This window comes from Sinocyclocheilus rhinocerous, unplaced genomic scaffold (assembly GCF_001515625.1).
Source record: "Sinocyclocheilus rhinocerous isolate Xijiao unplaced genomic scaffold, SAMN03320098_v1.1 scaffold872, whole genome shotgun sequence".
Lineage (NCBI taxonomy): Eukaryota > Metazoa > Chordata > Actinopteri > Cypriniformes > Cyprinidae > Sinocyclocheilus > Sinocyclocheilus rhinocerous.
In genome coordinates, this window is record NW_015639510.1 from 372,048 (window position 1) to 386,151 (window position 14,104).

Genomic DNA, 14,104 nt, shown 5'->3' on the forward strand with positions numbered 1-14,104 from the left:
AAAAAAAAAAAAAAATTAAGTACATTACAGCTATTGAAACAGAGCTAAAAAAAACTATTTGATCATGTCGGCGCTGATAGCCTTGTGGATAGTGCGACGACATACAGCGCCGTTGTGCTATGGGCGTCCCGAGTTCGAATCCTGAATCGAGGACCCTTCTCGCGCCCTGTCAGCTACCTACTTGTAGTTGTAAAAAATTCACCAAATCAAGGTAAGAATCTTTCTTTCTTATTTATTTATTATAATTTAGTCATTTATTTTTAAATTATTTTATAATTATTTATTTGAATAATTATCAATCATCTGGTGTAATAATAATAATAATAATATGTAAATTGAAGAGACTCTATGGAACTGCCATAATGAAAATATTATGTATCGTACCAAAATTATTTGAATTGAATTATGACCATTTTTCAGATTTTAAGATGCACTGCATCATTCATTTAAGAATCAAACTTGAATCTAATTATTATTATCAACATTAATCTTTCTGCTTCATTAAAATGGTATGATCAAGGGTAACCACAGATGTGAAATAATTTACGACACCTACCTAAAGAATCCCAGCAGACCCAATCTGTACTGAATCAGCACCACAACCACATCCTGATACGCTGACAGAACGGAGCCGTCGTACACTGAAGCTGAACCTACAGCAAGTCCTCCACCATGAATCCAAACCATCACCTAGAAAACACAAGGAAACATTCTCAAACACATTTTCTATGAGGACATTCACTTAAGTTGTTGATGAACTTACTGGTAGCTTGGCGTCTTCGCCAGGTTTGACTGGAGTGTAGATGTTGAGATACAAGCAGTCTTCTGAGACCTCGGGAATCTCCACATCCATAGCGAGAAACTCAAGTTCAACTACACTAACTTGCCTGTCCTGGATGCACCTAAAGAAACCACAGCACCATTAGATCATAGAAATGTCTAACTAAAGATGTTTGAATTGAAATGCGGTTGTGCGACATCTCACATGGGTGGCTGTTTGGTCGCATCTCTCACTCCGTCCCATTTCTCTGCAGGCTGGGGCCGAGCCAGTCTCAGGGGGCCCACGGGGGGCTTGGCGAACGGTACACCTAGATAACTATTGACGATTATGCCCTTGCCCTTCACAGTCAGGAAGGCACCTCTCAGAGATCCTAATTTTGTTTGCACTAGAGGTCCTGTCAAAAAGACCAATAATATACATAAAGATCCAATTTAACTTACATTTCGCAATAAAAAAAATAATATTAAACACTTCTTAATTTTACACCAATTCTGAAATGGGTAACTTGCCTTCCTTCCATTCTTTTATTATCTGTGGAAGTTTTTGGGTCATGAAATTAAAGTGTTTTCCCTTGAAGTTTTTGCCAGGTTTCTGTTCCAATCCAATGCCGAGATATTCAGCCTCATCTCCATATTCTGGCCACTTTGTGAGGCCTGGACCATTCGGAGACCTGCCGTCAATGACAAACAGACATTAAAACGCAAAAACGGCACTTGAAGTAGTATATATGTTATAATTAGTATTAATCCCTCTTAGATCATGTAAAATATGCACTGCAAAATATCCAGACCAGTGCCATATATAAAAGTATACAGTTTAGTATACAGTATATAGTATAACGTTATTCCTTAGGCTAAAGGTCATTATTAGGATTTTTTAAGTTGTTGTTGTTGTCTATGAAAATCATTTTAAAGGGACATTTTGAATTATCAGTGGCGTTATTCCTAATTTATTAGAAAATGCTGATAATTAAGTGACATTAAGGGCCAGATTTACTAAACGGCAAATTCGCGTTAGAAATTCTGCGGGTGATTTTTACTAACAATGCACACATTAAAGAACACAGACGCAGCCAGATCATTTCCATAATGACCAGCGCAATATACTAAGAGCACTGCAAATTTCCTTTTTTGGGGCGTGAAGTAATGGCGCAAATACCAGTAATTTGACAAGCGCAAACGTTAGTAAATCACGTTGCGTAATTCGTTTTAATACTCTCCTCCCATAAATTTAGTGTCTGAAAGGGAAACTCCTACAAATGCTTATTCAAAAAGGTCAGGCACAAAAATAACTGTCCACACCTTTTCAGCGCTAATTCTTCACTGCGCGTTTTTAGTCAATCCTTACAGTACTATTTTAACACCAAAAGACAGTTTGCGCTGGTGCAAGCTGTTAGTAAATCTGGCCCTAAAATGAATGGTAAATGTTTTCCCTAACTTAGAAGGCACTGTTTTATCACTGATGTAATCACTTACCCAGTGCGAGCAAAATTTCCCCAATAAGCCATGGCAGTTTTACAAAGTTCATTCTCTTCCTCTGAGATTTTATCTGAATAACGAAGCAGAAAGAGGCTGATTGATTGCTATTACCCATTGTTTCATTGCTTCGACGGTAGTTCCTGTTAAAATCCTTGCAAGAGAAACTGAGACTACAGTTTAATATTTTAAAGGGGTCATATGATGCGATTTCAAGTTTTCCTTTCTCTTTGGAGTGTTACAAGCTGATTGTGCATAGATAAGATCCCTGAAGTTGCAAAGACTAAAGTCTCAAAACCAAAGAGATATTCTTTATCAAAGTTAAGACTCTGCCACATCATTAATAGATGAATAGTAACAAACCTTGCAGTTTTACATGTCTTCCAAAGCAGTAACCCAGAACGAAAAAAATATCATCTCCATGGTCACATCCAACAAAATTGGGTCGAATCTTTTTAAGTAGACTGGGAGGATGCTGGAATTCATACACGTACACTGGTGCACCAGCATCTATTAAGAGGAAAAATAAATAATTAATAGTAAAAATTATAATTATAATAATTATAGTAATAATTAAACTTGCATAATTGCACAATGATGCATAAATAAAATAAACTCTCACCTCTGTGGTAATTCGATACTTTGCGAGCTGGGATGTTGAAAAAAAAGTCCCCCATTATCTCTCGAAAACCTTCTCGGATTTTGATCCTGTCACTGGATGTGCCCAGATACTCATTTAAAACAAACTCAGCAATCACCTGATTCTGAAACTAAAAGAATGAGATTTAAATTAATAGTTTTTTTTTTTTCACATTAACATTTGAAGCAACATAATACAATTTACCCTAAACAATTTATCAGAATGTTTGTACCCCAAAGCAGTATTTCAGTCATGTCCTGAGATTTTCATTGTGTAACAAGTAACTGGTAAGTTTTGTTTACTGATCCTCAGAAGTAATAGAGATACAGATACAGTGGGATATATTTGCATAACTGCAATGAAAAATTTACTCAGTGTTTCCTGATTACTAAAAAGTAACATAAAAAGAAAACAGCAGAGGTCCAAGAACAAAACCCTGGGGGACTCCACAGTTTCTTAAATAAAATAGGGGAAAATTAAACAAAATAAAATGAAACAAAATTGTATTCAATTGGTTAAAATTCCAAGCTCTGTGTAATATACAATAAGGCTGATAATTAAATTTTAAGTTTGTGTTTGAAATTAATAGGTGTTTGAACTGTTCTACCATGCACTTTATATATACACCTACTACTGCTTTGTTTGAAATCAAATTGTTTGATCTTGATAAAGGATGCATAAACTATCAATTGTGTTCTGTCTTACATCAGGATTAAATAAAGGCAAAAATGCCATGATCTGCTCTCTGTCCATTCCATCTGTCCATCCTGGGGGTCCAAGAATCTACAGAAAAAATTGTTTTGGAATATATTATGTTCACTTTACTCTCATTCAAAGATTTCATTTTTCAGAAATAATCTATGACTTTAAACCTATGTTTATATTTCACAGCAAAATCATGTAAAAATAAGCTTTTCCATTACATTAGGTAGTGTATAGCCACCATCGTCATCAGTAACTCCATTGATCAGAGGCACTTTGTTAAACTCGTGGAATTTAAGAAGCTCCTCTACAGGTTTTGGAAGGAACTGGCCATCGATGGTCACTCCAAAACGAAGCATTAGTTGTTCCTGAATTATGAGTCAAAAATATGCACACAAATTTAGCACATAAATGATCTGTGTTATTTATATTAATGCAATACTTCACAGCATGGTCTTACAAGTGTTTTTACAAGAAGTAAAAGATGCATATAATTAATAAAACTCTATTAAATATAACATTTCATGTGTAAGCATGGATGGATGGATGGATGGTTGTGATGCAAACCCTAGCAATCTCCAAGATGTCGTCTTCAGTCAGCTGCATCACACAGTCAACAATCTTCTTTGTGCTGGAAATATCACAGCCAGATGCATTTCCTACATACTACAGAAAGATGTTGATACATTTTAATTAAAAAACAATAAGTCACAGTGTAATAAAATAAAAATTGTAAATTTGAAATTGTAATGCATTTGGGAAATGTACTTGGGCTGTTGGCAGAGGGTTGGGACTCATTATAGCATCCATTGCTGCCGTACCGCTCTCTGCGATGGCATAACGAAACAAGTTTGAGGATAATGGAGAAAGAACCTAAAGATGTGGAGAAAATCTTTAAAACACACAAGTGTATCTTTATTTAAAGCCATCTGTAAAGCCAGATCAATATAATTTCCTAGTCATTACATGATTAAATCTTTGTGTTTGAATCCTTACAAGTAAAGACACACTGACTCCTCCGGCAGACTCTCCAAAGATGGTCACTGATCCAGGATCTCCACCGAAGCTGTGGATGTTCTCCTGAACCCACTGAAGAGCTGCAACCTGATCCAGAAGACCATAGTTTCCTGGAGCATGTTCATCTCCCGTGCTAAATGGAGATTAATCATATAAGAGGCTACAATTATTCTATATGCCTAATGGTGTGGTCACATTGAGAGTTGTTCAGCAAATTTCCATGACCGAAATTCAGTCATTTTAAAAGGAATTCATGCGAGTGGAATTTCACTAAATATTTCGCCACGTAGATTTAGCAACAGATTCATGTTGGCCACAGGGATTTGCAACGTTGACCATCAGAAAGCTGCTTGGTTTGAAAGTGACAGAATGTTATGAAGCACAAATCATCATTTGACTCCGGCAGACTCTCCAAAGATGGTCACTGATCCAGGATCTCCACCGAAGCTGTGGATGTTCTCCTGAACCCACTGAAGAGCTGCAACCTGATCCAGAAGACCATAGTTTCCTGGAGCATGCTCATCTCCCGTGCTAAATGGAGATTAATCATATAAGAGGCTACAATTATTCTATATGCCTAATGGTGTGGTCACATTTAGAGTTGTTCAGCAAATTTCCACGACCAAAATTCAGTCATTTTAAAAGGAATTCATGCGAGTGGAATTTCACTAAATATTTCGCCACGTAGATTTAGCAACAGATTCATGTTGGCCACAGGGATTTGCAACGTTGACCATCAGAAAGCTGCTTGGTTTGAAAGTGACAGAATGTTATGAAGCACAAATCATCATTTGAGATGTGATGGAAATAACTATTTCAGACAAAAACACTGTTGAACAATGTCAGCAAATTAAACCACTTAGAGAGTGTGAAGTGTGACTTTATTTCCTAAAAGCCCACGAGACCAAAAATACCCATAGTTGAAGAAACAACAGAACAAGTGATAATCAGTATATTTGGTGAATAACTTAAATTTGGCTGTGTTCCTTACACAAAGCTTAAAATGTTGAGAAGCTGTAGATGTTTTTACCTGAAGAACCCGAGCAGACCAAGCCTATACTGGATCAAGACCACAACTACATCTTGATAAGCAGCCAAAACAAGTCCGTCAAAAATGGAAGCAGAGGCTGCAGAAAAACCTCCACCATGAATCCAAACCATAACCTATTGCACATCATGTGTTAAAAAAACGTTAACCAACATATATATTCATGCATAATAATAGAGCAAAACTCAATGAAATTCAGACCAAAGACTTACAGGTAACTTGCTGTTGTCTCCAGGTTTAGAAGGAGTGTAAATGTTGAGGTAAAGACAGTCCTCAGATACTTCAGGAACCTCCACATTCATAGACACATTAGCTAACAGGTCCAAAAGCAAATCCCTTGCCTGTAGACACCTGGGATAAAGGAACACAAAGTGTCATTTTTTCCCATATGAACAGGCCTGATGATTTTTTTTTTCATTAGTTTTGCTTTATTCTCACATGAGTGGCTGTTTTGTAGCATCTCTCACTCCTTGCCAAGCCTCTGCAGGTTGTGGTGGAGCTAGTCTCAACAGACCCACGGGAGGCTTTGCAAACGGTACACCAAAATAGCTACTGATGACAGTTTCCTTGCCCTTCGCAGTCATGAATGCACCTCTTAAACTTCCTAGTTTGGTGTGAACTAGAGGTCCTGCCAGAAACAAATGTGTAGCAGTTCTTAGTTTCATGCAGGGAATCTTAGTGAAACAATGCTGATTCTGAACTTGCCTTCCTTTCGCTCTTTTATTATCCGCGGAAGAGTTTGAGTCATGAAAGTGAAGTGTTTTCCCTTCAGGTCTTTACTAGGTTTTTGCTCCAGTCCAATGCTGAGATACTCAGCCTCAGCCCCAAATTTAGGCCACTCTGTGAGGCCCAGACCATTCGGAGACCTGCCACCAGGAAAAAGGGTTTTAAAATCTAGTTTTAAATGCATATGACAAATTTTTAGAAATTTATTTTTTGTATTCATGTTGGTTTCATATGGTTTGGAAAACCTTCATACCAATTTCAAGAAAAAATTCAATTGAATGACTGAATGACCACATGGGAAAAGTCATGTGGTGTAACTATCAAGTAAGAAGTAATCTTCCTTAAACCTATATGCATGTGAGTGATCTTAAGTTATAAATAGATAAATATATTTATATATAATGAAATGTATTTTTAATAGAAATGTACTAAACATCATGTAAAACTTATAGAAGTGTAAATTAATCATTCATAAATGTCAGGACGTTATTGTAGAGTCACACCACATGACATTTTACACCCTGAAATAACTTGGTTTGGAAAACTTTCAAACCATTTTCAAGAAAAATTTCTGAATGACTGAAAGACCACATGAAAATGTCATGTGGTGTAACTATCAAGTAAAAAAATAATTTTCCTTTAACCTGATTACGTATAAATATATATTATATATTTATGTTGAGAGTCTCACCACATGACATTTTACAACTTGAGTTAATTTTGTTTGGAAAACAAAAAAGTTTTCAATTAAATGTCTCTAAAAATTTCATGGGGTGTAACTATCAAGTAAAAAGTAATTTTCCCTAAACCAGAATACATGTGAGTGATCTTAAGTTTTAAATATATAATTCAATGTTTTTAATAAAATTTGATTAAACATTATGTAAAAATTATATCAATTATTAACTGATAAATGTCAGGATGTTTGGAGATTCACACCACACGACTTAAAAAAAATAATCAAGACAATTCTCAATTAAATGACACTAAAAATGTAATGTGGTGTAACTATCAGATAAACCTGAATGCATGTGAGTGATCCCAAGTTTGAAATATATTTTTCATAAAATGTTATTAAATATCATGAAAAAAGTATATAATAAAAATCATTAATTCATAAAAGTCATGACTTTTTCAGAGTCGCACCACATGACATTTTACACCTGAATTAGCCTGCCAAATGACCTGATATTTTAAGGGATTTTTTTGATTTTGACATACAGTCATGAGGATCTGCGGAGGTTCTCTCTATGATATCACTTCCTGTTTTGTTTTTTCCCTGCATGTTGGTCACACCACATGATTTGATTTAGCGGACAACAGTTTTTCATATTTATTATATTTTATATCATATTCATATTATATCAAAGCTGCTTCACTGCTTATTTAATTTTCTAAGATATAGTAAATATAATATAGATAGTAATTATAGTTAATGTTTTCATTTTAAGAATTTCATCCTTTGAATGAGGTTTTTTTCCTCAGCATGATATCAGGACAGTTGTATCACCTTAACATTTTTGACTTTACCACCCAAAAAAATATCAACTGGACAACTTTACGGTAAGTATCACTTACCCAGTGCGAGCAAAGTTTCCCCAGTAAGCCATGACAGTTCTACAGAGTTCATTCTCTTCTTCTGAGAGTTCCTCTGAATTAAAAAAGGAAGAAAGACATCAAACAGAAAACCTAAGAGAGACACTGTATTGATTGTCACTATCTATAGAATCCAGTTGTGATTTAAATGAAATCAAAGTTTGAGATCTTAAGATGCGGTCACACGATGCAAATTCACATGACCAACATGAACCCATTGCAAAATCCGCATGGGGAAATCTTTCTTCCTTTTCTTAAATCTTACTGTTTGCTGTTGAAATCAAGTACTTTTAACAGAAATCTGCTTAATTGGAAACTTTGAAAAATTTCCCTATGCAGATTTTGCAACAGATTCAGGTTGGTCATGCAAATTTGCGGCGTTGATCAACAGAAAGCCGCTTGATTTGAAAGTGACCTCTGTGTGAGCTGTGCTTCATACATCAATACACTATTGATAATAGACAATGGACCTTTTTGTCCACAAAATTTCACTGGAAATTCACTAATGCGACTGCACCTTTAGATTGTTTACTTCTAAACCACTAAAATCATTTGTTATGTTTCCTAATATTATTCGGGCCGTACCTTCCAGCTTTATACGTCCATCTGCAAAGCAAAAACCTAAAACAAATATAACTTCATCTCCATGGTCACATCCAACAAAACTAGGTCGTTTCTTTTGAAGTAGACTGGGAGGATGCTGGAATTCGTACATGTATACTGGTGCACCGGCATCTAGAAATAGACAAAATCCCCAATTACCTTTGAGTATCACTGAAAAAGCCTTTTGCAAAATAAACCGTTATATTTCAACAAACTCTCACCTCTGTGGTAATTCGCTACCTTGCGAGCTGGGATGTTGAACATAAAGTCTCCTAACATCTCTCGAAAACCATCTCGGATTTTGGTCCTGTCAGGGGATGTGCCTAGATACTCATTTAAAACAAGCTCAACAATTGACTGATCTTGAAGCTAAAGGGGAGAAAAACAGACCAGAAATATTATATTAAAATGATATTAAATTAAAATTATATTACATTAAATTATAATATATTATACAAAATTAGTAATGATACAAATCAATTTTTAAATACAAATAAAATCAAATTTAACATTTATTATGTATATAATATATGTATACACACACATGCATGTATATATTTAAGAAAAATATGTTATGTTTATATATTAAATATATTTATATATGAATATAAATATATACATGTAAATACATGTAAATATTTTCAAAATATAAACAATTCTGTGTTTTTCTGTCAATATGGGGTGCTGTGTGTACATTAATGAGGAAAAAAAATTAACTTAAATGATTTTAGCAAATGGCTGCAATATAACAAAGAGTGAAAAATTTAAGGGGGTCTGAATACTTTCCGTACCCACTGTATATATATCCATATACAAAAATCTATTGATTTTCTACTATTAATTATTTACACTACGATCTGCATTTTTATTGGTTTCTATAAAAATGCATTTGTTATAAGAGACAATAAACACACAAGTCAACCAATTTGACAGCTGAATGTAACATTTTGTCTGTCAAAAAATAACATGCACAATACACAGTAGTATTTATGAGAAGCCTGCAGTGGCTCAGGGAGTGCACGCATTTAATGAAAACCCATACTACTGGATGTTTTGACAATGTTATCACTCTCAAAGAAGAAGGAGAAAATTGTGGCCTGAGTGGCATCAACACTAGGCGCGTTTCCATTACCCTTCAAATTGCGCAAATTGAAATTGCGAATTGAAAATACGCCTAATGGAAACGCGTCAATTTCGCAAAAACGCCCATATATCACAAAAAAGTTTTTACGCTCGCATGAGGTGGTTTTTCAGGCAATGCGAAAAAGGAATAATTCGCAAAACTGCAATGGAAACGGCTTTTTCGCATTTACAGGTCACATGGCATATGTAAAAAGTCATATGATCATTCTTCAATGCACTATAACCTCCAAGAAACACATCATACGTGGCCGCTAAAGTTTTGCGCAAATCTGTAATGGAAACGCGCCTACTGTCTGTCAGAGACCATAACATACCTAAGACATAACACATGTGAATATAAATTTGTCACCTGACAGGTGACTTTTATAAAATGTTGTTTAATTTTCCACTAAAAGACTATACATTTTTACATGAGCCCCTTAGCAAATTTTGACATATATACATATATATATACACATGTATATATAAAAGATAAGATAAAAGTGTTTTATCTTACGGTAGGGTTAAATATGGTCAAAAATGGCAAGATCTGCTCCATGTCCATCCCATCTGTCCATCCTTGTGGTGAAAAGAACTACGGAAAAGCATTTGTTAAACATGAATATACTGTACAATTCTGACTGAATGTTTGGAAAAACAAATCTTATGCTTGTATTTTTACATATTTTAAAAGTGAAACAGTGTTTACACTAGGCAGCATATATCCACTCTCATCATTCGTGATTCCATTGATCAGAGGCACTTTATTAAACTGCTGGGATTGAAGAAGCTCCTCTACAGGCTTGGGAAGGAACCGGCCATCCATCGTCACTCCAAAACGAACCATTGGATGCTCCTGTTTCAAAAGACATATATACATGCAAACACAACATTTAGTGCATAAGAAGACTGTTCGCATATGATTCTATGAGAAAACCCAGTATGTGAACAGACAGACCTTAAGCAGTGTCAGTATGTCGTCTTCAGTCAGCTGCATCACACAGTCAACAATCTTCTTTGTGCTGGAAATATCACAGCCAGATGCATTTCCTACATACTACAGAAAGATGTTGATAAGTTTTGATTAAAAATCTGTAAGTCAAGGTATAATAAGATGGCAATTGTAAAATTGAAATTGTAATGCATTTGGGAAATGTACTTGGGCTGTTGGCAGAGGGTTGGGATTCATGATGGCATCCATTGCTGCCGTACCGCTCTCTGCGATGGCATGATGGAAGAGGTTTGCAGATAATGGAGAAAGAATCTATATGTAAAAAATATTATGTTATGTTTAAAATTATGTTTTTTTTGGTTTTTTTTATTTAAAACATGTTTAAAAACATGCTTTTAGTTTCAGTATTCAAATTCATTTTCTTATATTTGTATGTCCTGACATCATAATAGTGTAAATGCCTTTATTAAATGAATGAAATTCTTTAAAATAAAATTGGTTAGGGTTAGGGTTAAAAATGTGTCGGCCAAAATGGGGGAGAAAATAAAACAGGAAATTGTATTCATTCATGATATGGATATATAATATTTAATAATAAAATACTATTTACTGTAAAAGATGTATATCACATGCAATATAATTTTAATTTTTCAATTTACTTCCTTTACAATCCTTACATGTAAAGACACACTGACTCCTCCGGCAGACTCTCCAAAGATGGTCACAGATCCAGGATCTCCACCGAAGCTGTGGATGTTCTCCTGAACCCACTGAAGAGCTGCAACCTGATCCAGAAGACCATAGTTTCCTGGAGCATGTTCATCTCCCGTGCTAAAGAGCAAAAGATCATCATACAACCTCATCAGAGACCTTAGACCTCAAAACCACGGTCTCAATCACTAATCAGAGAGTCCGAACGACTCCAAAGCATCAAAAACATGAACTAATAAGACTTTATGGCTGTTCAAACAATTAACATGTAAGTCTGAAGTCCAAAGACACATGGGCTGATGAAGAAAAAACAAATATAAACCTTAATAATGTTTGATTTGTCATGTTTTATGGTCACTCCAATGCCTGGACAGGTTTACGTCAAGAATTTAGAATTGATTTAATTGAATAAATGAACTATTTTAGGTTATGTTGGATCTTTATGTTGGTAACAATTAGTTTTTACCTGAAAAATCCAAGTAGGCCAAGTCTGTACTGAATCAGAACCACAACTACATCCTGATAGGCAGCCAAAACATGTCCGTCGAACAGTGACGCAGCAGCCATCGACAAACCTCCACCATGGATCCAAACCATGACCTTTTGCACCATTAAAAACAACATTAAAATACATCCATAAAAATGCAACAAAGTTCATCCAAATCAGTCACACTTACAGGCAACTTGTCATTTGCTCCAGGTTTAGAAGGTGTGTAGACGTTGAGGTAAAGACAGTCCTCTGATGAGTCAGGAACCTCTATGTTCATTGATATATTGGCTACCAAGTCTTCAACTAACTGCTTTTCCTGCAGACACCTGGGACAGACACAGAGGAACAATGTAAAAGCTAGGTGTTGAAGCGAAACGGCTGATCTACAGCTGCATTAGTTTGGTTTATTCTCACATGAACGGCTGTTTTGTAGCGTCTCTCACTCCGGCCCATTTCTCTGCAGGCTGTGGAGGAGAAAATCTCAAAGGACCTACGGGCGGCTTGGTGAACGGAACACCCAGGTAGGAATGGACAACTGTGTCCTTTCCCTTCGCTTTCACATATTCACCTTTCAGGGCCCCAAACTTGGTTTGCAAGACAGGTCCTGTGTAATTCATAAAAAAAGTGATATTCACAGTATGATTTGCTATTCATTTTCAGTTAAACCGGCATAGAAATTGAAAACAAAAGAAGCAATTGGTTGTCCTTCAAATTTCAGTGTAGACTTTGAATATTTAAATTTTATGACAATTCACATACTTAAAATAATATTAACATTAGCAGTAATATTAGAAAATATATTGTCTAACCTTAAGAATTTGCATAATATATATTTATACAACAGTTCTTTCTGGTTCTCGAATCTGATTGACTGAGAGCCTTTTCCTGCGTTGCGATATTCTAGTGATATCGGAACTCCAACCGTTTCACCGTTTATATCACTCCGCTTGCAGTATTTCTCATAGCGAGTGTCATGGCAGACGCCCAAATCCACTTTAATTTTATAAACAATACTGTTTTTGTGTCACGGAATGTAGTTTTAAGAGTTTTTTTATGAAAAGATGTAGTTGTTACAGTATACTTCAAATATGCAGTTTGTTAATAAAGATAACGTCTATTTGAAAATTTGCTTCAATGTTTTCGGAGAAGTGAGCTCCAGGGCGTCAGCGGGCGTTCAGCGCTCATGAGCCCACCGAGAGCGCCTCACCTCGGCCAGATCTTCTGGAATCTGCCGTTGGCTCTGATGTCTCGATGGTGGTTAAGCATGAGATATAATTCATTCTGGGTAAATTTCGCAGGCAGTCTTTGGTCTCATTAATCTATTATTTGTTCCAGAGCAAATCGTTTTGTCAGAGGGCAAAATCTCATCACGTTATATTTTATGTAACTTTAATGCTGTATATCAGAGCGCTACCTTTGTACTTTTGACTGAATTGCTTAGCAGGTTTTATGCTAGCTGTTGTTGTTGTTTATTAAATATTATTATTCAATAAATAATATTTGATATAAATAATAGTATTATTTAAAGTGCCCCTATTATAGATTTTTGAAAATTACCTTTCATGCAGTGTGTAACACAGCTCTAAGTGAATGAAAACATCCTGCAAAGTTTTAAATCTGAAAGTGCACCGTGTATAAAGTTATTGTCTCTCAAAAGAAAGAGTCGTCTCTGAATCATTTAAACGAGTCATTTTTAAAACGAATCCCAACCCTGATAGCACACGTACATCACGGAGACGTCTATTTGACGTCTGCATGTACATCTCCAAGATGTATTTTTTAGAGTGTTTGCTCATCTGCAATACGTCTATAGGACGTTTCCTATCAGATGTCAAATAGACGTCTATTAGATGTCTTTAAGATGTTTATGGTTTAGAATGTATTTAAAACTGACATCTTATACACAGCAGATGCTTTCCAGATCAAGTGATCTTTAACAGACATCTTGCAGACATATGTGTGCTATCTGGGAAGCCGTTTCATGTTGACGTCAACATGAAACATTAGCATATTGTCCGCCCACTTGTTGCGCGTGCAGACCCGGGAAAACTTGGCCATTAGTCAATTTTCGAGTTGGTCTGAATGAAAATACAACTTAATTCTTTGCCACTAGGTGCCGCTTCTGGAGCGGTAAAAATAGCTGTTTCCCCGGTAACGCTGTACACAAAGCAGCACTGCGCTCACAAACGCTGCTTTATCAGGCATTTCAGGCATGATGAAATGAAAATGAGACCAATCGGA

At 35.7% G+C, this 14,104-nt stretch overlaps 1 protein-coding gene across 1 annotated transcript in view; it reads right to left on the reverse strand.

Moving 5' to 3' along the window:
* ces2b (carboxylesterase 2b) overlaps positions 1 to 14,104 on the reverse strand; it is a 23,815-nt gene that overhangs the window by 3,620 nt on the left and 6,091 nt on the right. The window contains exons 2-28 of the mRNA XM_016566953.1: positions 12,278 to 12,467; positions 12,051 to 12,189; positions 11,840 to 11,973; positions 11,340 to 11,493; positions 10,870 to 10,974; positions 10,669 to 10,767; positions 10,420 to 10,566; positions 10,228 to 10,305; positions 8,810 to 8,957; positions 8,571 to 8,720; positions 7,968 to 8,040; positions 6,369 to 6,529; positions 6,102 to 6,291; positions 5,876 to 6,014; positions 5,646 to 5,779; positions 4,595 to 4,748; positions 4,367 to 4,471; positions 4,166 to 4,264; positions 3,820 to 3,966; positions 3,602 to 3,679; positions 2,879 to 3,026; positions 2,620 to 2,766; positions 2,257 to 2,329; positions 1,291 to 1,451; positions 986 to 1,175; positions 764 to 902; positions 557 to 690 (exon numbers count right to left, since the gene is read on the reverse strand). Of these exons, the coding sequence (XP_016422439.1) occupies positions 557 to 690; positions 764 to 902; positions 986 to 1,175; positions 1,291 to 1,451; positions 2,257 to 2,329; positions 2,620 to 2,766; positions 2,879 to 3,026; positions 3,602 to 3,679; positions 3,820 to 3,966; positions 4,166 to 4,264; positions 4,367 to 4,471; positions 4,595 to 4,748; positions 5,646 to 5,779; positions 5,876 to 6,014; positions 6,102 to 6,291; positions 6,369 to 6,529; positions 7,968 to 8,040; positions 8,571 to 8,720; positions 8,810 to 8,957; positions 10,228 to 10,305; positions 10,420 to 10,566; positions 10,669 to 10,767; positions 10,870 to 10,974; positions 11,340 to 11,493; positions 11,840 to 11,973; positions 12,051 to 12,189; positions 12,278 to 12,467 (3,616 nt within the window). The remainder of the gene's footprint in view (positions 1 to 556; positions 691 to 763; positions 903 to 985; positions 1,176 to 1,290; positions 1,452 to 2,256; positions 2,330 to 2,619; positions 2,767 to 2,878; positions 3,027 to 3,601; positions 3,680 to 3,819; positions 3,967 to 4,165; positions 4,265 to 4,366; positions 4,472 to 4,594; positions 4,749 to 5,645; positions 5,780 to 5,875; positions 6,015 to 6,101; positions 6,292 to 6,368; positions 6,530 to 7,967; positions 8,041 to 8,570; positions 8,721 to 8,809; positions 8,958 to 10,227; positions 10,306 to 10,419; positions 10,567 to 10,668; positions 10,768 to 10,869; positions 10,975 to 11,339; positions 11,494 to 11,839; positions 11,974 to 12,050; positions 12,190 to 12,277; positions 12,468 to 14,104) is intronic.